At 37.8% G+C, this 27,283-nt stretch overlaps 2 protein-coding genes across 3 annotated transcripts; one reads left to right on the top strand and one right to left on the bottom strand.

Annotated features, from left to right (window-relative positions):
- The first annotated feature begins 1,095 nt into the window (after window positions 1–1,095).
- Window positions 1,096–7,917, top strand: got1 (glutamic-oxaloacetic transaminase 1, soluble). 2 transcript variants are annotated; one of them, XR_008963604.1, is made up of 10 exons: window positions 1,096–1,322; window positions 3,456–3,637; window positions 3,857–3,980; window positions 4,156–4,268; window positions 4,535–4,639; window positions 5,395–5,545; window positions 5,624–5,789; window positions 5,866–6,008; window positions 6,710–7,171; window positions 7,224–7,917. XR_008963604.1 is itself a non-coding variant. In XM_057342877.1 (9 exons), the coding sequence occupies exons 1-9, from the start codon at window positions 1,214–1,216 to the stop codon at window positions 6,847–6,849; spliced, it is 1,233 nt and encodes a 410-aa protein (XP_057198860.1). In that variant the 5' UTR covers window positions 1,096–1,213; the 3' UTR covers window positions 6,850–7,917. The 2 variants fall into 2 exon arrangements, 1 of the variants encoding a protein (XP_057198860.1); XM_057342877.1 differs by having other exon boundaries at window positions 6,710–7,917.
- A 386-nt stretch (window positions 7,918–8,303) lies between these two features.
- On the bottom strand, window positions 8,304–25,930 carry LOC130559587 (metal transporter CNNM1). The gene is made up of 10 exons (XM_057342760.1): window positions 22,549–25,930; window positions 16,714–16,857; window positions 16,105–16,245; window positions 15,643–15,812; window positions 14,992–15,091; window positions 14,098–14,243; window positions 13,572–13,812; window positions 12,298–12,402; window positions 11,162–11,272; window positions 8,304–10,690 (listed from the first exon to the last, which is right to left on the bottom strand). Exons 1-10 carry the CDS (start codon window positions 23,969–23,971, stop codon window positions 10,611–10,613), a joined length of 2,661 nt encoding a protein of 886 aa, XP_057198743.1. The 5' UTR covers window positions 23,972–25,930; the 3' UTR covers window positions 8,304–10,610.
- Between the last annotated feature and the right edge of the window lie 1,353 nt (window positions 25,931–27,283).

Genomic DNA, 27,283 nt, shown 5'->3' on the forward strand with positions numbered 1-27,283 from the left:
ACCACAAAAAAGTGTTAGGAAAGTATTTTAGTCTTTTTACTTTTAGTGTTTATTGTTACTTTATTACTTCATGTTTTACAACTATTATATTGGATTCCTAACATTCGTTTAGCCTATTAACGTCTAAAATGTAAAAAAAAAATATATATATATATAACACATTTTATTTTAATTATCTTAGACACTTTATTACCCTTATGCAAATGCCCCTTTGACCTCCTTTAAATTAGAATCGTCTTCATTAATCTTGCATGAAAATATTTAGTCAAGCTTTAAAATATATGATGAGCAAGTCAAGTAATTATTGTCTAGTAATAGAAAAAATGAGAGTTTATATATTTGCCTGAACTAATAGCTTTCAGAGTCTTTTATGTTATAAACACTGCAGCAGACGAGCTTATGTTTTCCTCCTCCCTCCATGGCCTTGATTTATATGACCATGAGATTGTAAAACCGCTCATAAGTGTTTTCTTAGTAGACAGCAGCAAAGGCCTGGGCTGCCACCTTGTGGTTATACTAGCATGTGACATACAAAATATTTCATTCATCCCCGCCTTGTAGCTACACGGAAGTGATTCATACAAACTTGATGATGACGTCCTTGACACTAAAGTAAAGTAAGCATTTTTTGTTGATTAGAGATTGACACTAATAGACGTTAATATATGGTTTTATTTATTTGCCTCCAAAACATGCAGAGAGATTGCTGCTTCTAAAAGTGTCAAAATAACCTGGTTTTACAGACTACTGCTATCATCGTATTAAATTAAACAGGATATTATGAATCATTTGGTAAGAACAGAAAACAGCCATAAAATTGCACAATCATAAACGAGATTCATATGGACCACAGATAATTGTGGGTGTGAATGGGAGGAAAGCTGCCTATTGAAGCAAACGCAGCCCGCCCTCTCCTCTGTGTTATTGGTCAGAACGGACGCCACTCAAACACTTTCAATTTCTCATTGGTTCCCGCAGTGTCATCGAGCGCGTAGTTGATGACATAGAGGCCTGACCTTCCAATACTAACAGATGACTGGTTAATTTTAGAGTCGATCACGAACTCATACTCTCCATTGGTTAATTTCGACACGCCTGCCCTCCATTGCTCAAATTCACATCTGAAGGTTAAAGTCAGCCAGTCTCCATCACGCTGTGTACCCGTCTCCTCTCTCCCCGTTTCTTAAATTTACACAAATATTAATAGAGTACCATGTCGATATTTGGTGAAGTCCCGCAGGCTGACCCTGTCGCAGTGTTCAAACTGACAGCCGATTTCCGCGAGGATCAGAGTCCCAACAAGGTGAACCTTGGAGTCGGAGGTGAGAGATGTGCTTTTTATAAACATATTTAAACACAGATACACATATAACATTGTTTATGTGCTGAGATGTCTGCATAATGCACATTTTAAAACTCTGACATACCTTTTTGCGTTGATCTAATCCCCATATTTTGAATTTACATTCCGTCATTCTCTGTATTGGATATAATTAGGTGTTTTTAGGACTTCTGAAATGATGATGAAGGTGACCACAGAGCATCTGTTTCCTGAAATCCAATAACACGACATTCTTCATGCACACTGGTCTGATGTGAAGCCATCCCGTTAAAAACAATACTACATTCTAACTGTTTCTATTCATACTGTTTAGCATTTCAAATATTGCAAAAATATTTTTTGTAGTTTTTAGCCTCATTTTAGTAGGATTAAATGATGTGCTTTTGATTCTTATCTGCAATATAACTTCCCATTAGTAGCTATTATAAAACCATTAAATGCATTATAATTTCTGTCAAGGTTTTATCTGCAGGGAATTTGATGTTAAATTTACTAATTTACATGCATGTCAGTTTAAACTAGGGCTGTCAAACGATTAATCGCACCCAGAATAAAAGTTTGTGTTTACATAATATATATCTGTGTACTGTGCATAATAATTTTGTAGTTATTAACACATACACATACATGCATATATTTAAGGAAAATCTAAAAATTAATAAACATTTATATATAATTTCAATTATTAGTAAATATAAATAAATACATGTAAATATTTCCTAAATATGTATTCATGTGTATGTGTTTGTATTTATAAATACAAAATGAATATGCACAGTACATAGACATACAGTATATTATGTAAACACAAACTTTTATTCTGGATGCGATTAATCACGATTAATCGTTTGACAGCCCTAGTTTAAATTAAAGCCATGTCACATTAATCTGACATTTAAAAAGTGAATGCTGTCATTAAAGCAAAAAACTTGACATTCCACATAAGAAGAAATGCCATGTTATGCTAATCATTTCATAATGTGCTTTTTATGTGTGATCTGTTTACGGGGTTCTAAAAATCTGTCTGCATGAAACCCTTTGATCTTATGATCCTGATTGTGCAAGCCTCTGGATGCTTAGTGTTTCTTGAAAGTCGTCTCTATTCATTTAAGGTTATGCATCCATGTCAGGGGTTAAAGTTACTATTCCGGTAGGGGTCGTTCCTAATGGAGATTAGTGACGTGAAATGCCGTTATCCGGAGATGACTAGGTTTTGTTACGTCAACAGTATTATTGTGTAGGAGTAGTTGTTATGTGTAGTCATTCCTGATCTGTGTAGAGAGCTTGACCTGTGGGGATTCTGCAGGGATTATCTTTTATCTTCTGCTTTTCCTGCACCCTGCAGACACCGCAGCTCGGCCCTTCTGGTTTTGCGCCACGCTGTGAAGAAAAATCTGTAAAAAATCCCTGAGTCATGATTGTGTAGACGTTTTAACCCCCTCCTTCCTGTGTTGCGTTTTCAGTGTCATTGCAGGAGTCGTAATTCCTCTCGAGTAACCTTGTCCTTTAAAGATGAATGATTATGCTAAACATTGAAACATTGCATAATAAATCAATTTTCGATCTAATATTTAATACATTCAGTCACTGCTGTGCATCATAGTTACAACTAGGGTTGCAAAGGGGCGGAAGATTCCCGGTTAAATTTCCAGAAACTTTCCAAATTTGAAATTTACCAGGAATTTACAGGAATTTATTTTAGAATTTTATTTAAACTGTATCATATAAAAACATAAATATAAACATTTTAATAATACAGATTATGTTTTTTTACATTTTTGACTGATTTGATTATAAGTAGAACTTTAATTCTGAAAAACTTAAAATATTTTGTTGTGGTAAACATATAACATGTGCAATATTTTGTTGTGGTAAACATATTTGAGTGGTAATGAATATTTTACAATTCATATAGAATTTGCTCACGATTTGTCAACCTTTGCATCGGGAAGTGAGCAACACACAATTGTATCTACTCAACAGTTTTCTGATGCTCTTTGGTAAAAGTTCACAGATTGTGATTAGACACGGCTCAGATAAAAAGGAGCTATTAAGAAGCAACTGATATTGATTAGAAAGAAATTTGTTTAAAAAAAATCTTGCTTTTCTTTAGCCTACAGAACAGATGATTGTCAACCCTGGGTTCTCCCTGTTGTAAGAAAAGTGGAGAAGATTATTGCTGAAGATCATAGTTTGAACCACGAGTACCTCCCCATCCTGGGCCTGCCAGAGTTCCGTTCCAGCGCTTCTAAGATCGCCCTCGGAGCTGACAGTCCTGCCATCAGAGAGAACCGGGTTAGAAATTACATTATTATTATTTTCAAAGTTGACTTAGTAAGTTAACGTACTAAGTATACTGTATGTTACACACAGGGTCCAAAACTCACATTTGACAATTGTGACTTGTAAATAAGTTGGAAAGTAAATAAACAGTTTTTTTTCTGCACCCTGGTTATACATGTTTTTCTGTTTAAGGATGATTCTGATGGAGAAATCTTTGCTGTTTTATTGTAGGTAGGTGCTGTTCAGTGTTTGGGTGGTACAGGCGCTCTGAAGATCGGCGCAGAGTTTCTTCGCCGTTGGTACAACGGAACTGATAACACAAAAACTCCAGTTTATGTGTCTGCACCCACATGGGGTAAGAACAGGACCAAATACCACTCAGAAAACACTTTATACAAGAAATTTCATTATGTCATAATATGCAACTGCTTACAGTTTATTAAACATAAATGTTAACTCTCAAAAGAACAAATGTTTACATGCCGAGAGTCTCCTGAGTATGCTAATTCAGTTATTTTCCTTTGTTTTAGAGAATCACAATGCAGTTTTCTCTAATTCTGGGTTTGAGGACATCCGTCCATACAAATATTGGGACGGAGAGAAGCGTGGACTCGATCTGGCAGGTTTGCTGGGTGACCTGGAGGTTAGCTGCCTATTGCCTATAACAGAAAAAGCTCTCTGTGATTAGTTCTTGATAAGTTATCTAAACCCTTTGATGTGTTAAAGTGACTGATATTAGTTACCATTGTCATCTGACAAAGTAACATGCATCGGAAGCAGTTCTTGCATATTGTTTTCTGTGTGATTCTGTTTCACTAACACAGAATCACATGTCATTTGTTCAGGGCGTTGTAGCACAGGAATGAGTTACAGAAAGTAAATGTAACATATACTGATATTTTCTAATAGAGTGCACCGGATCACTCCATCTTTGTGCTGCATGCCTGCGCTCACAACCCCACCGGAACAGATCCCACCCAGGACCAATGGAAGAAGATCGCTGACATCATGAAGGTGAGAGACCAAAAATAAAAAGCTGCTAAAGAAGAAATTTTGAACAGATGCTACAAAAATGGACCTTAACTTGCATGTCATGTAACAGGAAGACAGGATTTAAGCACAACCTGCAATAACAACCTACTCTTGTCTAAAAGTGCAGTGTAAAAATATGGAGTAAACGTGCATAACTACACAAAGCCATCAGTGTTTATTATCATAATTGTCATAGTTAAACAGGACCCGGAATGCTCCTGAAAAGTTCACAAATTGAGGTGTAAATTGCTAGAACACCTTCAGGTTGTTTCAAACCTGTATACATTTCTTTGTTCTGATGAACACAGAGAAAGATATTTGGAAGAATGTTAGCCATTTTCAGTTCTGGGACATCATCCACTACCATAGTAGAATTTTTAAAAATATTTTTTGTTCTGTTGAACACAAAATTTGATATTTTGAAGAATTTAGGAACGCAAACAGTTTTCTGGGGCACCTTTGACTACCATTTAATTCTTACTACTATGGTAGTCAATGATGTTTCAGAACTGAACTTTCATACCTTTATACAGGTATGAAATTACATGTGGGTGAGTAAATGATGACAGAATTTTCTTTTTCGGGAGAACTATCCCTTTAATTTCTTTGAGTCAGTCTGAATGGCTTAAAACAAAAATGTTAATGGAGTTTTCATGATTTTTTTATTGATTGATTTGTTTGCTATTGATGTAATAGACTTATTATCTAGCTTCATCTACTGTTTTCTGTCTTTCCAGCGGAAGAATCTTTTTGCCTTCTTTGATTCAGCCTATCAGGGTTTTGCATCAGGAAATTTAGATCAGGACGCATGGGCTGTTCGCTACTTCATGTCCCATGGGTTTGAATTGTTCTGTGCTCAGTCGTTCTCGAAGAACTTTGGCCTGTACAGTAAGTGGCTTCAACAAACAGATGCAATATATATGACATCTAATGGTTTTTGATGACTTTCAATAATGACCTCCTTAGATGAGAGAGTGGGAAATCTGACCGTAGTAGCCAAGGACCAGGACAACCTAAACCATGTCCTGTCTCAAATGGAGAAGATTGTGCGAATCACCTGGTCCAACCCTCCGTCCCAGGGTGCGCGCTTGGTCGCCATTACACTTAACAGCCCTGAGCTCTTTGCTGAATGGTAAATGTAAACCCATTTGATGTCATTTAATCTGAGACTGGAAAGGTATTATGAGATTCACCCACATTTTTTACAGGAAGGACAATGTGAAGACCATGGCAGACAGGGTGCTATTGATGCGTGCTCAGCTGAAGGACAAGCTGAAGTCTCTAGGAACTCCAGGAACATGGGAGCACATCACCGAACAGATCGGCATGTTCAGCTTCACGGGACTCAACCGTAAGAACTGTCTTTTGGACATTCCACTCCCTACATCTCTGTTCATTTATTTCTGGCTTGAGGCCAGTTGGTTTAAGAAATTAGTTTTGAAAAAAAGGTTAGAACCTTTTGTTCCTGTGTAGCTCAGTTGGTAGAGCATTGCGGTAATGACGCAAGGTTGTGGGTTCGATCCCAGGGAACACACATTGATAAAAAAAGACATGTATAGACTAAATGCGCTTTGGATAAAAGCGTCTGCCAAATGCATAAATGTAATGTAAATGTAGAACACTATTTTTAAAGGAGTAATGTGGAGATTTTAGCGGCATCTAGTGGTGAGGTTGCGAATTGCAACCAACGGCTCACTCCACCCCTCCCTTTCGAAGCACTACGGTGTCTGACACAGGACAAAGACGCCGTCACGTTTCCGCTTCTTTACCAAAGGAGATAACGCATTTACGAAATGTGCTCTGTAGAGCAGTTTGTCCATTTAGGGCTACTGTAGAAACAACATGGCGACTTCCATGTAAGGGGACCCGCGGTGTATGTAGATAGAAATAGCTCATTCTAATGTAATAAAAACATAACGCTTCATTATGTAAGGACTTTATACACCTCTGAAGACATAGTTATGTATATTATTTTGCATTTCTGTCAATAGATCCTCCAAAAAAGTTTACATACAAATGTACTACATAATTTTACATTTTGTTGTTTTACAGCTAAGCAAGTGGAGTATATGATCAAAGAAAAGCACGTTTACCTAATGGCAAGCGGGCGCATCAACATGTGTGGCCTCACCTCCAAAAACATCGACTATGTGGCCGAGTCTATTCATGAGGCCGTCACCAGAGTCCAATAAGCACCTCTACTACACTTCCTGTGTGTGTGTGTGTGTGTGTCCACAGAAACAGATGCACATAGACACACACACACACCTTCACACCCTAATCTCTTTAGAAGTTCGACATCCTGTTTTAACACTTTTATTCTTAAAGGTCCCAGAAAAGTTTTCCTTTCGCCTTATTCCCACTGTATGTTTTTCAGAAGAGAGTATGTTTAAATGTTCTCTGTAGTGTTCATTTGACATCTTGTTTGTATGATAAAGCACTTCATGGAGGTGTTTTCAATCAAATGAATAAATCTGAAGGTCCATCGTGTTTTCAAGATTTTCAAGCAGTTAGGTGTGACTAAATGTTATCACACTGACGAGTCAGAGCTGTTGGGAAGATAAAGGAATTGGCCCTGTCTTAAACTTTTCTCTAATCATGTTTTTGAAGGTGTAATTGTGTTAAGAGCACAACTGAAGGAGAATGTGCGTGTTTAGTGCTATATGCAGTGTTTAAAACTTCATGTGGACGGATACGCTTTTGAACTTGAATGACCAGGGGCATTAAACTGTATTGTTGTTAATTCTGGCATGATTTATGTTCTCTGGTGGTCTCACCTTAAATTATTGAAAGCAACATTTTACCCTGAAATCAAATGGTCGTTTCTCACCTCAAATAACTGCTTGGTGAGCCATTGCGTTAATATCCCGTCAAACATTATCACATCTATTTTATCATGGGATGTGACTTATGACAGCTGTTGATACAAGGCAGTGAATTACACAGAAAAGTGATTTGGATTAAAAATGTTCATCTTTGATAACATTTGTAATGGAAAATCTGTTATGAAGACCTCAGGCATTGCTTTGCACTTTATTTTTGTGTCCGATTGCTGTTTCTTGTCCATCTTTTTATCCGCTGTGTATGTGATCAGACCCATTGATGCACTGCTGTGTCTATTGAATAGTGCGACTATACAGTCACTCTCCTGCCCAGTCTCGCCAAATCGAACCTGTAAGATCACGAAGCTCTATGTGCACAAACAAATAAAATGCTTAACAAAGTGAATTATTTAATTGAAATAAATTACGAACATGTAATCTGTCCTTGCTTTTTTACATTATATATTAAGAACACGCTCTTGAGCCCATGGTAGACCCTTTTTAACGCACTTCACGATGAGCGTGTTCAAGGCATGTGTTCTGCCTCAAAATAACAGCCAGCAAAGGTTATCGTCCTGAAATAGCCAAGCAGTTGTAAGACCTCGGTGACATTTCTCTCATGCAACCGAAATGAAATTATGGCTAATTTTGTCGATATTAATAAAGCGCAATGTTTAACAAGACCCAATATCTAGGCGCCATAAAAGTGCCCCATTTATGTCATCATCATTGTTGCTTCAGTGTTTGTTTAGTGCTTCGAACAAGAACTAACCTTTTCAAGATAAGCAAGTCAAGGTTATCACAACACAATCATATTTCTTTCGAACTTCAGTTTATTGGGAGCGTAGTGGTACTTTTCATTCTCAAGCGCCACATCAAGACTTATAATCATCTGATATTCATTTTTGTCTTTATATGAGACCGTCAGTTTTATTTGTAAAGTCATACACAATTCATTAGATGCTCTTAAATAGAAGTCTCTATAAACTCTGTAGAAACATATAATCTATCCTCTGGCCAACCCACTATACAGAGAGCGTGTGCTGGAGAGATGTTGTTTTTAACAAATACCCACGGTTTAAGGCTTATGTACATACGTCATCAGAGTTTGTGTTTGTGAGAAGGGCTTTAGTGGATTTTGTCTGTGTTTACACCAGCTGAGTGGTACAGAAATGTTTGTGGGTCGATCCAGACATCAGCATGCGTAACTGTTCCTTCCTGCAATGCAGTATTGTGACGTCAGGGTGCCGCCCCCCCCGTCTCAGCATGTGCTCTCTGTACAATGGGCTGAGCTCACAGTATTGCACAACAGCAACTGTCCAAGTGGCCTGAAAGCAAGCAGGCACGTCCAGTTCACTTCGGATACTCAAGATGCAAAGCAACTTTTATATAAAAGGGATAAATAATCTGCAGCTCTGTTATTGCTACTAACTCTTAAGAAGTAATAAATAGCCTATAGGGAAAAACAGATATCCAGAGGTTTTCCAGTCCTTGTGCTTTGTGCTTAGACTCCCTGGTGGTGTCATAGGTCACAGTTCACTGATTCAAACAGCTCAGAGGCCGAGTCTCCCTTGTCACAGGTTGAAACCCAAAGCCCGGCGGTCTATATATATCACCGGTATCTGCTGCACGCATGCAAGAGAGAGGTATTGACATACTCATTAAAAAAGCCTTCCATGCATAAAACATCCAAGCCCCTTTTTATAATCCCCCGTGCCTGACATAATGTAATCATGTGACCCGTTGGCAGGGACGAGCTGATTGGTTAATTTTTCATGACCTGCATGCTAGGAAAGTGATGGCAGTGAACCGGTAATGGCAGCTCAGATATTTTACTCATCTGAAAAAATGAAACTTGGATCCTATAAGAAAAACATTAAAGCAACAGACGAAATGCGGGTGATATTTTTAGCGTGTTGCTAGGGGGGTAAATTATTAATTCATATCTTAGAAAAAGAAAAATACTAGACTTGTATCATATTGCTTTGTCAATGTCTGAGGTGATATTTTACACTGTAAAAAAATGTTGTTTCAACTAAAAAATAAATAAGTTACCTGGATGCCTTAAAATTTTAAGTTAAGTCAACTTAAAATTATTAGTCAACGAGTTTGCATTAAATTCATTGACATAACAAATATTTTTAAGTTGAACTAACTCAAAATTTAAAGGCAGCCAGGTAACATATTTTTTCAGTTGAAACAACAAAAAACAAACAATTTTTTACAGCGTATCAATGCTTTCAAGTTTATTCAAGTTATGGCTTGCTTATGTCCTAACTATCTATCTATGTCTCAAAACGTGCAAAATAAAAGCAAAAATCTTAGAAATAAGACTGTGATGTCGAGCAGAATGAAAATATGAAATAAAATATTATATTCAGAGGCTTATATACTGTATATATACTGTATATATTAAATTCACAAATATGCCCTCCTTTGAGAAATAAAATTACTGACAGTATTTACCTAATATAGGCCTCTGTCAACAGCTCAGCTTAAGTCTATTCAACAGAATATCAAATAAAAGGGTCAGATCTGGAACTTTCTCAAAGTGCTTTGATATCAATAAATTCTCGTAACTAGTTTCCAGGCACAACCTGACGAATACCTCTCATCTAATACGATGTAAAACAACAATCGCAATTAACGAAACACAATTAACACTTTGTCAATAATTCAAGACAATTCTACAGAAAGATGACCACGTGTCATGACTCAAGAGGCTCGGGCCTCATCGGTCAGATGGTTGGCTTCATGTCACCAGGCTTGTGCTTGCTGGCTTCGCCTGGGTCAAAGGTCAGAGTGTCATTACCACAGTGACTGGAGATGACATCATCATAAACCATCCACGGCTGTGTAGTACTGTAGCATCTCGTCAGATCACACAGTCTATGTGTCTTGCTGCATGTTGGAGGCCCGACGATAGGAAATTCAGGCTTGTTGTAACAGCATATTCCTCAAGAAAAAAAATTCCAGGTGTGTGAGGTGAAAGTTTCATGATGCTACATTTGTTGTGGTGGACTGTGTAAGCTGGGTTGTGCTTTCTCTCACCCAAGACCCAATGAAAGGCTGGAGAAGACTTCACATCGGTGGGATGAAACAGGGAGAGAAGCAAACCCATGAATTAAATGCTAGGTCTTCACCTGGGAAAGTTCAGGATTGTCGTCCAGAGGTTTATCTCCATCATGGGACTTCTTTCTTTTTTTGTTGCCTGGAGAGCGGAAAGCGACATCAAAATTTTAGTTTTGAATTGACCCTATTATCTTTGTCATATTTAACTGAAAAACTGTCTAATTTGTCCTTCATATGCACAACTGATCCATCTGATCCACCGAATCCATCAATATCATTGGTAAATGAATAGCATTATTCTGAATGAGTGAGTGAATGAGTCTTTTATTGTTAACATATACAGTTTATAATGGCTGCAGCATCCCTGGCTGGTTGCTAAGAAACAGCTATGAAGCAGTGTTTGTGTGCTTTTTGGGTTAGTGAGAGTCGGTGAGAGAATTGGGTGTGACTGTGAGTTAAGAGTAGGTTATAATATACATAGCTGTGTATAAAAACAATAGAAGCCTATGGAGATATTTAGGTAGATATGTAAAACGTGTGTGTGTGGGTTAGGTAAATGATGTGTGTGTAGCTGGGTTACAGGTACAGGTGCTTGGCAACTGATACACACTCAGTTTCCGTAGCAGTTTTTTCCCCAGCTTCTCATCCGAGCCAGCCAGAGAGTGAGAGCTGATGAGCTGGGATGTAGACAGGCCTGTCTCCATGGGGATGGCCATAGTATCTGAAATAGATTGGACACACTATGACAACCAGCCAACATCACCGTCCTAAACTGAACTGGAAAATGAATGGTTGCTCTTGTCATTTCATTTTATCATCTCTTTGCGTGTCTTCTCTTCCCTCCCCATTAACATTCAAACTGATTCAGTGATTTTTTGATTTAGTAATTCCTGTTAACCTCCAGTCATAACAAGCGGAGTTGAAATGGACAGGTCTAGCCTGGTGTCAACATTCCTCTATAGGTCATATAAACAGAGACGAGAACTTATGCATTTCCTATCTCTGCAGTTTGTCAAACATCCCGCTCGCTGTCAAACAGCCACTCTAATGTTTGAAAGCTGAGGTGCATTTACTGAGAGAGCAAAGCTTCATTCACCACCCACTATCAACCACCAACGCCCTCAAAGAAACAGTCACCCAAGTTAAACATTTGCCGTTATTTATTGACCCTTATGTCATTCTGAACCTGTATGACTTTGGTTCTTATGATGAATATTGTTCTATTTTTGCACCTAAATGCAAATACAGTGAATGGAAATTGAAACATTCAAGCTTCAAATACATCACAAAGTACCATAAGTGTCAAGGTATCAAGAAAGTCTTCAGAACTCTGATTAATCGCATCCAGAATAAAAGTTTGTTTACATACAGTATATGTCTGTGTACTGTGCATATTCATTTTGTATTTATAAACACAAAAACATACACACACACATACATGCATTTATTTAAGAAAAATATAAACATTAATACATCATTTAAATTATTGGTAAATATAAATAAACACATCTAAATATTTCCTATACATAAACATGTATGTGTATGTTTTTGTGTTTATAAATACAAAATTAATATGCACAGTACACAGACATGTGTAAACACAACCTTTTATTCTGGATGCGATTAATCGTTTTGTTTGGGTAAATATTTTCTTTCATGCACTTGAATTAGACCTATTGGTACAAACGTGACTTAATATGACCATTACAACATGTCTTCTAAAACAAAAACATTACTTTTACCCACCAGTTCCTTTTTTTCTCTCCAACCGATTTTCTCTTATGTATGGGATGTCATCCATCCTCAGGAACACGGAGTCACTGGGACTCTTCTGTCCGTCTGACTTACTTCCTACAGGGGGAGCCGGAGAGCTATGGTCAGTTGATGACACGCAAGAGAAGAACAAGCAATACGTTTGTAGCTTTTAATTTGTTTAATTAGGATTTACATCACAGCCAGGAAAAAAACTTGAATTTTGAAAACTTGAAAATTAAAGAAACAGATAACTGAGTTGTATCCCTTATCGACAGTGCAGACCCAGCCTGAATCTGATGCATTATTTTGAATTAAGGCCATGACCCATGTCTATTCAAGGTAAGATTCTTCTTCTGATGGTGATGATGCTTCTGATAGAAAAGCCCGTGGACATCATTTGAAAGACATTAATGTGAACTTATGGTATGCTTACTAGTTTCTTTTCAATAAATTTGCACTACTGTCTGTTTACTTTAAGGCTTTAGGTCAGTGGCACGTGAACATTTTCATTCAAGAGAGCATTTCAGTGAACAACAATTTGTATCATTCCTCTAAATATTTAAGATTTTGGTCAATTTTCTTAGTAGAGAAAGACTCTTTGAGTGCTTAAAATGTTTATATCTGCTAAAAGCCCAGGGCATAGGCCTGTCTAGCAACATGAACTGCACTCTTTTGATTTTTGCTTAAAGTAAACTAAGATTTTGCAGTCACTTTGTCAAATATGACTCTCAGATTTTGTTTCGAAATGTTATTATATTTTTATAAAATATACAAATGTACAAAACTCAACTTTTTCGTGAATCTGTTTAGTTGAACTGGTAAGCAGATTAGTGTTTGGCCATCTGTCTGCTCTTAAACTTGGACACCCTCATGAACAACATCATGTTAATTCCATCACAGAATTCATGTAGCATGGAAACGTCAGATTTCAGAAAAATGTATATCGATATGCTATGGTAAAAATATTTAGGTGCACTGAATCTGAAATATTTCACTTTTATTTAGACATTTTCTACAGCCCGTGATCATGCAATCACTGCTAAAATCTCTGTTATCAGACATGGTAAATATGTCTTGTCTCGTACCACTTGCGTACTATAAAGATGACCATTTACTTTATATCTTTATTTGATATCTACATATTTGTCCATATTGTTTTGTATATATGTTGACATTTTGTAAAAACTTTGGAGATGAGCTAGCTCCAGATGAACTTTAATGTCACTTTTAATGCTACTGTATAAATGAATAAGCCTTGCACTCACGAACGATGCGGTTCCTCTCGTTTAGTTTAGTGGTGCTGTCCTGCTGTCTGTAGAGGTGACTGTGCTGATGATATCTATTGAAAAGGGGCCGTGGTTCTGTCAGGGGCAGGGCGATGCTGTTGGAAAGTGTCTCGGGGATGGTCATCCTTTCCCCGGCCGCGTGGCTGTCAGCGTCAGGTGTTTGTGGAGAGCTGTCCATGCGTGAAGCTGTGAGGGCGTTCTGGTAATGGTTACGGCTGATCTGGATGGAAGAAAGATTAAGTGATTGAGCAATATTTACAGCAGATTATCAAATTGCATATTTTTTGCACAGTGTCATAATATTTGCATATACACTCTTGAAAATAAAGGTGCTTCACAATACCATAGAAGATTTTTTATTTTGTCATGGAAGTAATGTCACAACGCAAAGGAAAATGGTCCTAAAACAGGCTTTATTTTCTTTGTAATTTCTTATATTCTATGGTTTTGGGATATATGATCTGGATTCAACTCTAAATGTGTCTTCTAAATGTTTTATATTTACCTTAATAATCTGTAGGTCTGTGAGCTGGCGAACTGAATAATCTGGTAAATACGGTCCTCCGCTGATACTCAGTTGACCCAGACTGCCACCGTGTATTGTTGTATCAGAATGATTGAGGGCGCTGCTAGGAGACGGTGATCTGTGGACTATACATCACCAGTAAAAGTGAATTTTTTGCTATAAATCTAGTTGCTACATATATCACTGTAGCTCATTTGGTAGAGTATTGTTTTCAAACCCATGGAACACATACTGATAAAAGCTTGAATCCAGGCCGTTTTGGATAAAGCTAAAGCATCTGCTGAATGCATAAACGCATAAACGCATTGCGTAAATGTTTATCTCTTTGCCATAAGTTGAGTCAAATACACTTCAAGCATTTTCAAAGAAATAGCCCGACCGACACATCTTATTAAAATGATTTGTTGTTGCGTTTGTTTAATACTGAAAGCGTGATTGTCTGAGCAGAAAACTACACACAGGCTCTCTTTGTGCCTTTATTTTAGATGCCCATGTAGATGTCACATCTCATTAGTGAAGGCTGAAGCTGTGTCGGTGTGTGTGCGCATGTATCTGCAAATTTACAGTAGCTTAGATTGAACACAGAATCTCTTTAAATGAATCTCTTCCACAAGGACTCATGGCTCCATCCATTTTTGCGTTTTCATGGTGAGATCTTCCTCCTTATATAATAATGTCATTTCGCCTGAGTGTGTTCTGCTTTAATTACCCGAATCTACTCTCCTAAGAATTCCACAGATGCTTTATTTCGATTTTCTGTCGGAATGATCTCAGGAGAGCAGTTCTAGAGGGGTCATGTAAGCCTCTCAGTTTTTAATATTTTACTAAAGTTGATTTATTTAATGAGACTGTGTCCCACTGCGGTGCACAAACCTGTGGGTAGGCTGGTCATGATAGCGGGTAAGCCGTAGTATGTGAATGGCCCATTTTCAAACTTCAATCCCTCTTTTCCGATCTCTACCTCCACTCGGCCCTGCAGACGGAAAGAGATTCACGTTTTTGCATTTGGCAGAATTTAAAGTGCATCTTACAGTAGGTATACATTATATCAGACTTTCCTGGGAAATTGAACCCACAGCCTTGGTGCTATTAGTGTTACGCTCTACCATATGAGCTACAGGAATATAGATGGAAATTAATGATGCATTACTGTCCTCCTTCCTGAGACTGAAATCAATTTCCCATTAATGAAAACTGAGTGAATATAAACCCAATGCAACACTGAAGAGAAGTTTCTCTAACAGCAGAAGACGACTATATAAAACCTTTTTTTCCTCTGAGGGTGTCTTTTTAAATGACCACGAGTAAATATTAGTGCCACTTATACTAATATAAGTATTTTCAGGAGTCACGATGTCAAGTTTATGGGAGAACTGTTTTCCAAAATCGCAAAACTTATTTCCAGGTTTAAATTTGAATGTGGCCTCAAACTTGGACTATTAAACCTTCTCACTTTATTCCTTACAAATCTGAAAAATCTTTGTCTTTAGAAACGTTTCTCGGCACCAGTCCACTTTACAATACCTGCAATATGAGGACGAAATAATCCACAGGCTTGTTGCGCTGGTAGAGGTAGTGCTTTGGTGATCGTTTGTTTTTCTCATCAAACTTGATTTCCTGCACCACGCTTGGGTGTTTTATTAATCGCAGGAGGATCTTCTCTGAGAGATGTGTTGATTTAAAAGGCTCTACTTCTACAGACAGGAAGGAAACAAAAATATGCATAATGTGTAAATGGTGTGCTCGGATCTTAAATCATGTGCCTCAAACAAATTCCGAGAAAGAAATTATATTCAACAAAAGTTGTGGTTGTCAAATTTTAGGAGCGCATTAGAGCAGACATTTCATACCAAAAGCTAGAAAAGTCTTGTTTTGATATCATTGGGCTCTGTCTGTCTGAACAGTCTGAAATGACCGTTCTCGAGAAATGGGCACTGGACAAATGGTTTCACTCTCTCCAATAACCCCCCGTGACTTCAAGAATACCTGTTGCCAGAAAGCGATGTGTTGCCAGAAGGAGCTGCGGCGAAACTTTGATCTTCATTTCACTCTCTGACAGTTTAAATATGGAGAAATCTTGCAGCTTCCTCTCGTGGTGAGACACTCTTCTCTTGGAACGATTATCAGCTGCCAGAACACCAAAGGTAGAAGAATGACAGTTAAGACATTTCACTTTTAAAAAGCAGGTTGTGGATTTTACATATATTAAACTTTACTGCAAGCTTAAGCTTGTGCTGTGATAGATATCATAAAGAATGTGCTGAAAAGGTAAAATATTGGCTAAAAGGGATTCGCAGTAAACAGTTATATTGATCTCCAGGCCATTTATAACTCAATATAATTTAATTAAAGAGAACGAAATATTGCATATCCTTGCTTGTATTGACTATTCTCTTACGGTTTAGCTTTATGCTTCATATTTTTGTACTGTTTAAATGTCGCTTAAAAGCCTATAATAAGATGTTTAATGGCAGGTTGTCATTGTGGTAATCTTGTCAAAGCAATTATTGCCACAAAGCAATTTAAATGTAGTCATAATGACACGCGTAGGTTTAGGTCCTTGCCGCTGATTGGTTTATTAAAGATTACACTTACTGTAGAGGTCAGTTTCATCCACAATCTCAGATTTAATGATTTCCTCGATCACGTCCTCCAGCGTGACAATGCCCATGACTTCATAGAAAGGATCTCCTTCACCCTCGTTGTTGACCCTCTGTACGATAGCCAGATGAGATTTCCCTTTACAGTGTCGGAGAAAGAAAGTTCATTCTTTATCATAACAAAACATGAATGCGTATGACGTTTGCTATCGTGAACCAGTGTGATTTGAAAAAAAAAAAAAACCTCCCTTATGGTCAGCTGTGTCTCTCGTAATAAAAATCATGATCCTCATGCCAATTGCTTTTGCTTGATACAGTTTTCAGTTTTTTTACCTGATTGTGAGTGGTCATAGGTTCACGTAAATCAGTGGTTCTCAACATACGTTTTTGTTATGAAATACATTTATGCATTTGGCAGAATACCCCTAAGGTTTGTCAGTGTACCCTCTCTGATTATACAAACATGCATACTAGACTATATAGCATATACTGCATATTATACAGTATATATTAGACTATTTATATAATAATCATTTTAAACTTTGTACAGAATGACACCCTTATACTGTATCAAACAGGTTATTACAGGTCACCTTGCATGCCCCAGTTTGGCAATCACTCACATAGATGATCATTTTTAAGTAATTTTAAGTTTATTTAGATTCAGATGGCTGAAAGTTGTCTTTATGGGTGGGTTAACACTAGGGTGACCACCCGTGTCCAAGGCAGCAACCCGGTGAACACCAGTGTCCAACAAGCTTATACAAACGCAATATTTTTTAAAGCCTGACTTTTATCTTATGGATGAGGCTGCGATGTCCACCAATCAAACTGTTGATCGGGTGGCGATCCCTCCAATGTCAACTTGGCGGATAAGTCACTAAAACATTATAAACTGTGTGACATTGAAACTGTGTTTATAGGTTGTGAAGCATATTAAAATAAAAATGATTTGCAAATAATGACATGCATTATTTAACAAGAAACTTTGAAAGCGAAACCTTTTTATTTTTTTTAATTATTTTTTTTCTTTATGTGTTAAGGGTTTGAAAATGGAGATGTGAATGTTTCGCAAAAACAAAAATAAAAAGTTCCAAAAAAAGCGAAACCTTTTCATTATTTGTCCGTTTCTTTATTCATTTAATTTTCTCTTTTTGGCAAGATCTTCCAATTGTCTACAACCTTGGTATGATGATAAGTCCATGTCTGGTCTGTGCTTAACATTTAAAGGGACTGGAAACCTTAAAACCGCCCTTAAAATTAATTTGTTATATAACTGTTTATTTGTATCTCAATTATGTTGTAGCTGGAATGGACTGAATGACTTTTTATTTTTACGAGCTATTTTAATTAGAAAAAATATATACAATTTTTCCTTCTGTTATTATTATATCAAAAATTGTTTACAATAGTGTCCCACAATGTCCTACACAAACGTATTAACTGTCCCACATTTCGTTTGTTGGGTGGTGGTCACCCTAACACTGTTATTCATTTTCACTGTTACCTCTCTGAAAGCATTGCTTTCAGAACTTAAAGTCCATTTCAGAACTCCATTTTTATAACTGTTGATTATTTTGTCTTTCACATTCTTTGAGGAGCTTTAATCTGATGTTTTCATTTGATCATTATTGCATCTTAAAAAATGTCTATCCTAAACTAATGTAACAAATCTGACGTGTTCTTAAATCAATCCATGAATCAATAAAGTTATTTTGCAAAGTGTTTAAAATCAATAGTCATATAACTTAAGTAAATAAAACCCCAATGAATCCCCTTCCATTTATTTTATAGTTTGGATGCTTGCGTATTTAGTTTCTATTGGTGCAGAGAGAGTTTTTTTGTATAATTGCTGGGGTTGAGCTGTGCATGACTGTCACACGCTATACAGAACGTTTTAAATGAAAGCTCATGAAGAGATTAAATATGACAGTTCAAAGATTCAGACTTGACCTTATGTAAACAGTGCTAAGGGATTATGCAATGGGGTTTGTGAAGCCCTGCAGCTCTGATGATAAAGCTGACCATGCTTAAAACCTGAATCTGTTAGAATGTGCTAGTGCTGAGACATTCATGAATTTCTGACTTGATGTTTCAATCTTTCACAAAATGTTTAAAATGCTGGTTTTATTAAAGGGGTCATATCATCTTTTGAGATAAATGAATTTATAGTATAATGAAAGCAAGCATCCCTTCAAAATGATTAAAGCCGAGCTGCAAAAACATTATAATTATATTAAGATTCATAATGCATAATATGAACCCTTTCAAATGTGCTCATTAAAGCTCATGGTCATCTAAAGTTATGATCACTGTTGTTTACAGTTTTGTTATTTGAATTCCCAGATCAAACCGGCTACCACACACAATATCCCTATTGATCATCAGACGGCTAATTTGGAATATCATTTCATGCAGAGTGGATTAAATGAAATAATCCTTCCCCCCCAACTTTTGGATGGAGAGAAGCTGACGGATGGAAGCCTCGTTCTCACGGTGGTTTCCATGGCAACGGTTCGCTCTAGTAATAGTAAAGAATTCTGCAGGAGTCGGCAGGAAAACAAGGGCAATGCAGCACTCAGCACGATACATCTCAGAGCTGATGTTCAGGAGACTGCATTACATCACTACACTATTATATAACGCACACGCAGAGCCGGGGGGCTTCTGAGCCCACACGGATGTCCCTGCGATTCCCTCTAGTGCTGTGCCAGCAAATTATCTCTTTAAATCTGGCACCGCTCCACTCGTGATGCTTCGCAGAGCAGTACGGGAGAAAACGCTAAATAAAGCACAGCGTGATGCAGAAAACTGCACGAGAAAACATTTCACACTTTTTCAAAAGAGTCTAGTAGTGCCAACAAGCTTGATCTGCAGGGACTTTTAAAGTGAAAATGTAATTGCTTGATTCAACCCTAAGGCACTTTTATACATACCAAGTGTTTTGCATGTAATGCATCAACAAATGTATCACATAGTTTAGATCTACGTTTAAAGGTCCAGTGTGTCATTTTTTTGGAGGATCTATTGACAGAAATGCAATATAATAAACATAACTGTGTCTTCAGAGGTGTATAAAGACCTTGCACAATGAAGCGTTATGTTTTTAATACCTTAGAACAAGCTATTTCTATCTACACACACCGTGGGTCCCCTTACATGGAATTCACCATGTTGTTTCTACAGTAGCCCTGAACGGACAAACTGCTCTACATATGCGTTTCGTAACTACGTTATCTTCTTCGGAAAAGAAGCGAAAACGTGACGACATCTTAGTTCTGTGTCAGCCACCGTAGTGCTTCGAAAAGGAGGGGTGGAGTGAGCCGTTGATTGCAATTTGCAACCTCACCACTATATGCCGCTAAATTTCATACACTTGACCTTCAAACAGTTTTGATGAACTAAGACTCGGGCACTTTCTATTAAAACATGATATTCCAAACAACTGATATTTGTATTAAAGGTAATGTTTTACATTCTACTGTACAGCAGCTGAAAAGACTCGAGACTTATTTTGAAAGACGATAATTATCTTCAGCCTCACCTTTACCTGCAGTTCAGCCTCTGTCCTATGACTGGATAGAGAAAGGTTGAGCCTGCATATTTCATTATCTGCCCTGGAATGTGTTCACAGGGGGCATAAACTTAAAAGATTGACAGCCTGGGTGCTCACAGTATGAGGAAGCTGCTCTTTTTGTGCTGATGGGCCCAAGCTGGGACTGTGATTGGACCAAAAGGTCACCGCTGCAGCTAAACTGCCATGATGCTTCTGTACAGACAAGCACTCACAGAACCCTGAGCTATTTTTTAAATGGAACCCCTAAAGGAGAGCTTTCAACTGTTTTCCATACTACAACAGTTTATAATGTCCATGGCTGTAAAGTTTCAAAATGGACCAAAAACATGGTTGTCATCAGTCACGGTTAAATTCAAGTGATGCCAACTTTGTATTATTTTGCAAAATCTTAAATTTTGCTTTAAAAGTTGAGGAAAGTAAAATATGACTTGTATGGTGATTTTATACTAAGAAATGACACGTTGCCAATTAGAAGTGTTACGTCGGTGCTGTCCTTCTGAAACCTTTTTTCTCCATATTCCGTGATTTTAATTTTTTGCCATGAATCGTTATTTGTCACCCTTTATGCTTGCTTATCAATGGGTTTTGCAGATATCTAAAAAGATTAAAAAGTGCTTGTCAACTTTGACAACACTGTATGTAATCATTTAAAAAGTTCCATTTCCTGATAAATTTGGACATACAAGGTTTACATTTTTTCAAAGATTCTTCTGTTTTGTTTCACAGGGAATAACAGAATGCAGATTGGGAAGGACGCAAGGGTGAGTATTAATTATTATTGTTCATTTTATGGGGGTGAGCTGTTCCTTGCGGCTCATATGTCTTACAGCACTCTTAGGGTAAACATAGATGTTGATAGTCTGACATCATTTTAAATTCTTAGAAAAATATTTTTTAATAGATTGATTCATGGAAAATGTAATGCATGGTCTTTTGACCTCAGTGATGAGCTCAGTCAGGTCTGCTCACAGATTAAGCTCAATTGTGGTTTAGAGTGCCCTGTTAAATGTTGTTCTGTGCTGAAAATCCTCAGAATAAAGAAATTTATACGGGTTTGAAACAACTTGAGGATGAGCATTTTCAATTTTGGGTGAACTATCCCTTTAAGCTGTGTCCAGGATTTCACGAACTGATAACTTTAACTACCCCTTTGCCTTGTCTACTGAGTATTTGTACCCTGCGAGGAGGCAAATCCGCTAACTCTTGTGCCCTGTGGGCGAGGTAAATCTGACAAATTACTGTATTAGGACTCTGAATTATGACACTCTGTGCTCTGCTGCTGCTCTCAGCAGCTTTGACTCTGTTCCTTCATAGAGAGCGCTTTATATCTTAATAGACATTATTACATAACGGGCACTGTGCTGCAGTCGTAAAGGCCAAAGTGGAAAACAATGCAACAATGTTCAGGGCAGGACCTGCAGAAAACTGCATTAATTTCTGTGTTCCACACACGTCATTGCAAGACTGTATAGTCATTTATGGATTCTGTTGAATGTGTGTCAAGATGTGTTCATCTTCGGGCACACAGTGGCTAATACCTGCTCTTGTGGTGAGCACTGAGTAATGATGATGGAATGAATACTGTTGCCATAGAAACACATTCAGATTATTGCAGTCCAGATTTCAGCCCCTTTGCAGATGTTAGCTGAAGTTGTAAGGGACGCTGACACTACATCCTCAAAGCAAAAGGACTGCAGCATGCCATAAAAGACTCAATTCAGTATTTTGATTACACGTGTTAAGTCAAACATTAAATGATGAAATATTAAATAATTACATAAATAATAAATATTGACTTCAATTTAATGCATAATTTTAATGCATTCAATTTTAATGAGATTTTAAAATATGATGCCACTGGTTTATATTTAAAGGAACAATAAATGTTTTTTTTAGCATTTCTCAGCTTCCAAACCTGTATGACTTTCTTTCTTCTGCAGAACACTAAAGAAAATATTTTGAAGAACGTTTGTAACCAAACAACATTGGAACCCAATGACTTGCACTGTATAGATACAAAACCACGTGGGACATTTCTCAAAATATCTTCTTTTGTGTTCCACCGAAGAAAGCGTCATATACAGGTTTTGAATGACATGAGGGTGAATAAATGATGACAGATTTTTGTGAACTATCTCTTTAACTATATGGTCCCATAGAACCAGGGCTTTTAAAGTTTGTTAACTATGTATGTAAGAAATTAGTTTTCTCTATCTGAATAGAAATTATTTTTAAGTACTACAGACAGCTTACCTTTCTTGAACTGTTCCAGCATTGCATCCAGTTTGGTGTCGTTAAAGACACAGTGCAGCGGGTGCTTGTAAAACTGAGTAATGGTTTTCAATGGGGTACAGTCATCCGGATCAACAAATGCCAGATCTTTGACAAACAGAATACTGACAATATTGGATCTTTCATTCTCAAAAACAGGGATGCGGGTGTATCCACTCTGCATCACATCGGACATGGTGTAAAAGTCCAGAATGGCATCCGAAGCAAGCATGAAGCAGTCGTTCAGGGGGGTCAGAACATCTTCGACAGTTTTGGTCCTGAGCTCCAGTGCTCCCTGTATGATGTTGAGCTCCTCTTTCACCAGGTCATGATATGGATCGGTAACTCTCAGCATGGCCAGTAACTTCTCGCGTGTGTAAAAGTTGCTGATTTCTTGGTGCAGCATATTGTCAAGTAGTTTACTAATGGGATAGGTGATGGGTAAAGTAACCAGCATCAGCATCTTGGTCAGCCATATGGTCTTGGATGCAATAGCCAGCCCGTGTCTGGATGCGACGGAATGCGGGAGGATCTCTCCAATGAAGAAGATGAGAAAAGTGCACGCCGCAATGGAAAGAGGCGTGTGTCCGAGGATTTGGCACATCCACACCACCAGGAAAGTGTTGGTGAGCACGTTGCACAGAACCAAGGTGCACAGAACGTAGTTGCCGTGTTTGCGCACGGACTCGATCTTGTGCGCGTACTTCTGCTCCTTGTCGGTGCCGCTGTTCTGCAGCACTCTGAGCTCCACCGGGTCCAGCGCGAGCATACTGATCACCAGCCCGCTAAAGAGCGCGGATAACGCGAGCAGCATCACCGACAGACCAGCCTGCATCCATCCGTCCGCGTGGGGCGGCCGCTCCACCACCGCCAGCCAGAAGTCTCTCGTCCTGTAGTGTTCCCATTTCACTCCGTCAAAGGCACACATCGAGTAATATTTGATTTTCTCTCCTCTGCGGAGGTCTTTGGCGAGCAGCTCCACCAGGATGGAGTTTTGGCTAGACGCAGACTTGAAAGACCCGAGCAGCTCTATATCCGAACTCCTGGCGCTCTCTTCCACGCATAAGTTTCTTTTGGGATGCGCCTGTCCCTCTCTGCCCGGTTCCGGTTCCTCGATAAAAGCGATCCACGGTGCGGCGCCGCTGACGGTCCGGTTGAGCCTCTGCGGAGATGCTGCATAGTACACGCGTAACACGAAGCGCGTACCCTCGGTCGCCTTTAACACCCCGTCCTGCACGGACAGCTCTCCGCCCGTGTCCTCCGGTCGGAAGCCCAGCAGCCCGTGGGTCGGTGTGTGAAATGCGGATATGATCAGGAGTACCAGGGGCGCGAGACGCGGTCCAGGGATGCGGTGCGGCAGGAGCGCATCCGCAGCCATGATGCTGAGTGGGTTGTAGAAGGACATTGGCGAGCCGAATCACGTGGCGATTACACACCCACGGACACGCGCGTCCGCTCTGTTTGACGGATCAATCTGACAGCTGGAGTCTGGTGTAAATAAAACTGACACTGCAATGACGTCATGGCGCCTTGCAGTGGGAAAACGATGAAGCTGCGATACTATACGGAGCAAGCAGGAAATGCACAGTGCTGACCAAAACACCAGCAATAGTGTGCTACGATTCACAGTGTGTTTTTACCATTCTAAACCAATAAGACATTTACTAAATCTTCTAGAAGTTATGTTTTAAATGTAAGTCCTGGATAAAACTAAATCCAATATATATTGTGCAGGAAGACTGCTGTTTATTTGATATGTTTCGGTTTTACAGTGCGCCCCCCCCCCCAAAAAAAGTATGTTATGTATAGTGTTAGTGCATTATGGCGTATTCCAAAATTAGTGCTAAATTTGTCGAGCTGCATGTTTCCATAAAGATCCTTAAACATTCACAAAAAGTCTGTCGCAAAATGGTTATTTGTGGTGAAAAAACGGTTCTATAAAAAGGCAAAGAAATTGTTCTCTTAAAATCTCAATCTCAATTGAAAGGTTCCCTGTGGAACCAAAATGGTTAATCTGTATGGCCAAGAATTGGTTTTTAGATTCAGAAATGTATCTTTCTAGCAATTTCACGTTTGCATTTACTTTCTCGTGTCTGTTCTGAAATGTTTGTCAAAGCTGCAAATGAATTGCATTTATCTCAAAATCGGGGACTGAGAACATAACGATTCTTTACCGCAAGGTGGCACCCTAGATCACAATTTGTCATGACTTCAATAACTGAATGTCACTGAATAATGAAAACTTTGAGCCATGTAATGATTTCTTTATTTAACTGGTCGAGAAACGTAATTGTAATTGTTCAGAAAAACGTTGTCATCTTCGTCAATTAAAGATTAGAACATATAAATAGGCTATATAAATGTTTACAGACAAGCTCATAAAAAGGAAAATGCTTCCAGTGGCTCCAAGTATATTTAAATATATTTAAAACACACGTGTGAGTCGATCTTTAAAATGTATAACAGTTAAACATTTAACATAATTGTTAATAACACCACTTTTTATTGGACCATGTTCTACAGTGCTCCATATTTTCGTTTCCAAAATAAGAAAATTGTCTTGTTAATTCGTTCTAAACATCCAAAAACTTTCATCGCCACATGTTGGGCGAAACATTAAGTTGTGGTCTCATAAACACTTGTGAAGCCAGGCCTAAAAAGAATGCCAGTGACCCATAAGGCAAAGAAACAGCATTTTTAATCAAAGTGAGATAAAACTTGAAGAAGACTTAGATGTTTGCTGTATGTTCTATACATTCGTCTTCTAAGCATCACTCGTTGCCACCTCGTAAATCAGAGACAAATATGTGCAGTTATGGGTAGTCTTTTTTTCTCTCATCATTACCCAAGGCTCGTCAATATTCAGAAAGCACAGTATGTAAAGTCATGACCTTGTCTTGTGATTTTCACGGAGTCCTGTGCCAGTTTGCAGGCTTAGGAGACTAGTAATTAACGTCCATGAGTCGTTAAGTAACCACACAGTAGGCTATATGACAAAATACTTGCATCATCCTCATCTTATTTTTTAGTTTTAAAGATTGCTAGTAAAATTAGATTAGATGCTTTTGTAAGTCAAGCTCTTCATATTTATATTCCTGGGAGCTGAGAAGTTTTATTTGATGTGTTTATTGAAATATCATTGACTGCCCTTGACCCAAGTTTGTGCACAATTGACACTTTTTTTTCAAATATCTGTTCTTTTCGTAACTAGCCTGTTATTGGTTCATGTGTAGGATGTGTATGAAATAAAGTAATCTATTGGTTGGCTGCTTTAGCTATTAATCTGCATATTAGTAAAATAATTATTCGTATGTTATTAACCCAATATTCTAATATTTTTAATGTTAATAATTAGTCATGTGTGGAAATGAAAATATGATTTCATTTATAAACAGAACAAAAAACGATATAGCCTAATTCTCGCAACATAATTTCACCAGGGAGCTGAAAATATGCGTGTTTTAAAGTGTAAGCGAACGAATTATTATTTTAAAAGATATTTAAATAAATAAATAAATATGTTTATATATATCTATTAAAAAGAATACCATTTCATATTTTGGTTGTAGTTTGGTAAAGAAACGATTTGTTTAAACAAATGGATATATACAAAAGAAATTGGTTTTATTTGTTGTTGTTTTTTTACAATGAAAGTGCGATATTATTGTGGAAATGTTAAATCCCCTTGCTGTATTATTATTTTTGTCTTAGAAAAAGCAACAATTAGTCCTAACCAATTGTAAAAAGTCTTAAGTTTTGTAGGCCTTACTTTGTGTATATTTAAGCCCTTAGTCCTAAAGAATGAACATTTCTGATAGTAAAGCCTATTTGATATATTTAGGCTCAGTTTCCAGTGAATATTGAACAGTTTTAGAAACTAAAAAAAGCACTTCAAAAGAGTACCCATGTAAAACCTGATAAATCTTCTCATAAAACAGAGGTTAAAGAGAGGCGTCCTGTCTGATTCGCTGCCAAAAATATGCTGCAGAGAGCAGCACGCTGTTCTATATTTTATTCTCTATCTTTCAGGGAGCGGATTTAGACTGTCGCAGGGAGCCCGGAATGTGAGGCCTGAGTCTCACAGAGGAAAAATCACATGGCTGTTATTAAAGCAAAGTTATGAATCAGGTGACTGAGCGTCATTTAATAATCACCTATTGGTTTTCAGATAGTTACTGTAGCATGTCATGTGTCAGTTACAGGTTGGCAGGATGGCACAAAAGTATCTTCCGTTATGTAATGCGAAAGATGTGCAGCGCCAACCTTATTTTATGGGATGGAATAGTTGCATTAATTTATAAATTAAGATTTTGTAACAAAGCGATTAGCACAGGTTGGCATTAGAAGGGATAAATGACAACATCGTGTTCCTATGAACATATATCAAATTCAAAATATTTGTCATTGGTTGCTGTACGGAAACGGAAAAACTTTGTTGGTCAGTTCACAGTGATGCCTTTGTAAACGAATACTTCAGAAAAATTAAAGCAAGCAGTTGAAAATTTCACGAGGTGAACTGTACCATATTATGAGTCATAAGCGTGCTTTTTATTGTCGACTCGTTTGATTTACTGACACTTATAATAACTCACGATGATTGTTTTCTATGAGACCCAGATCTGGATAAAGATAAAAAAACATTTTCATAAAAAATCACTTTTTTAGACATTTTACTCGAGCAAATGTAAAGGTTTATTATAGGATGTGTTGTTTTATT

This window comes from Triplophysa rosa, linkage group LG9 (genome assembly GCF_024868665.1).
Source record: "Triplophysa rosa linkage group LG9, Trosa_1v2, whole genome shotgun sequence".
Classification (NCBI taxonomy): Eukaryota; Metazoa; Chordata; class Actinopteri; order Cypriniformes; family Nemacheilidae; genus Triplophysa; species Triplophysa rosa.

Excerpts from the sequence above, each read along its gene's own strand:
- got1 (XM_057342877.1), top strand. The coding sequence starts at position 1,214 with ATGTCGATATTTGGTGAAGTCCCGCAGGCTGACCCTGTCGCAGTGTTC. Across the intron at positions 5,546-5,623 it reads GAAGAACTTTGGCCTGTACA|ATGAGAGAGTGGGAAATCTG; the intron begins GTAAGTGGCTTC and ends TGACCTCCTTAG. Across the intron at positions 5,790-5,865 it reads CCTGAGCTCTTTGCTGAATG|GAAGGACAATGTGAAGACCA; the intron begins GTAAATGTAAAC and ends CATTTTTTACAG.
- LOC130559587 (XM_057342760.1), bottom strand. The coding sequence starts at position 23,971 with ATGTCCTTCTACAACCCACTCAGCATCATGGCTGCGGATGCGCTCCTG. Across the intron at positions 14,244-14,991 it reads CATGACCAGCCTACCCACAG|TCCACAGATCACCGTCTCCT; the intron begins GTTTGTGCACCG and ends GGTGATGTATAG. Across the intron at positions 12,403-13,571 it reads CGAGAGGAACCGCATCGTTC|GAAGTAAGTCAGACGGACAG; the intron begins GTGAGTGCAAGG and ends CTCCCCCTGTAG.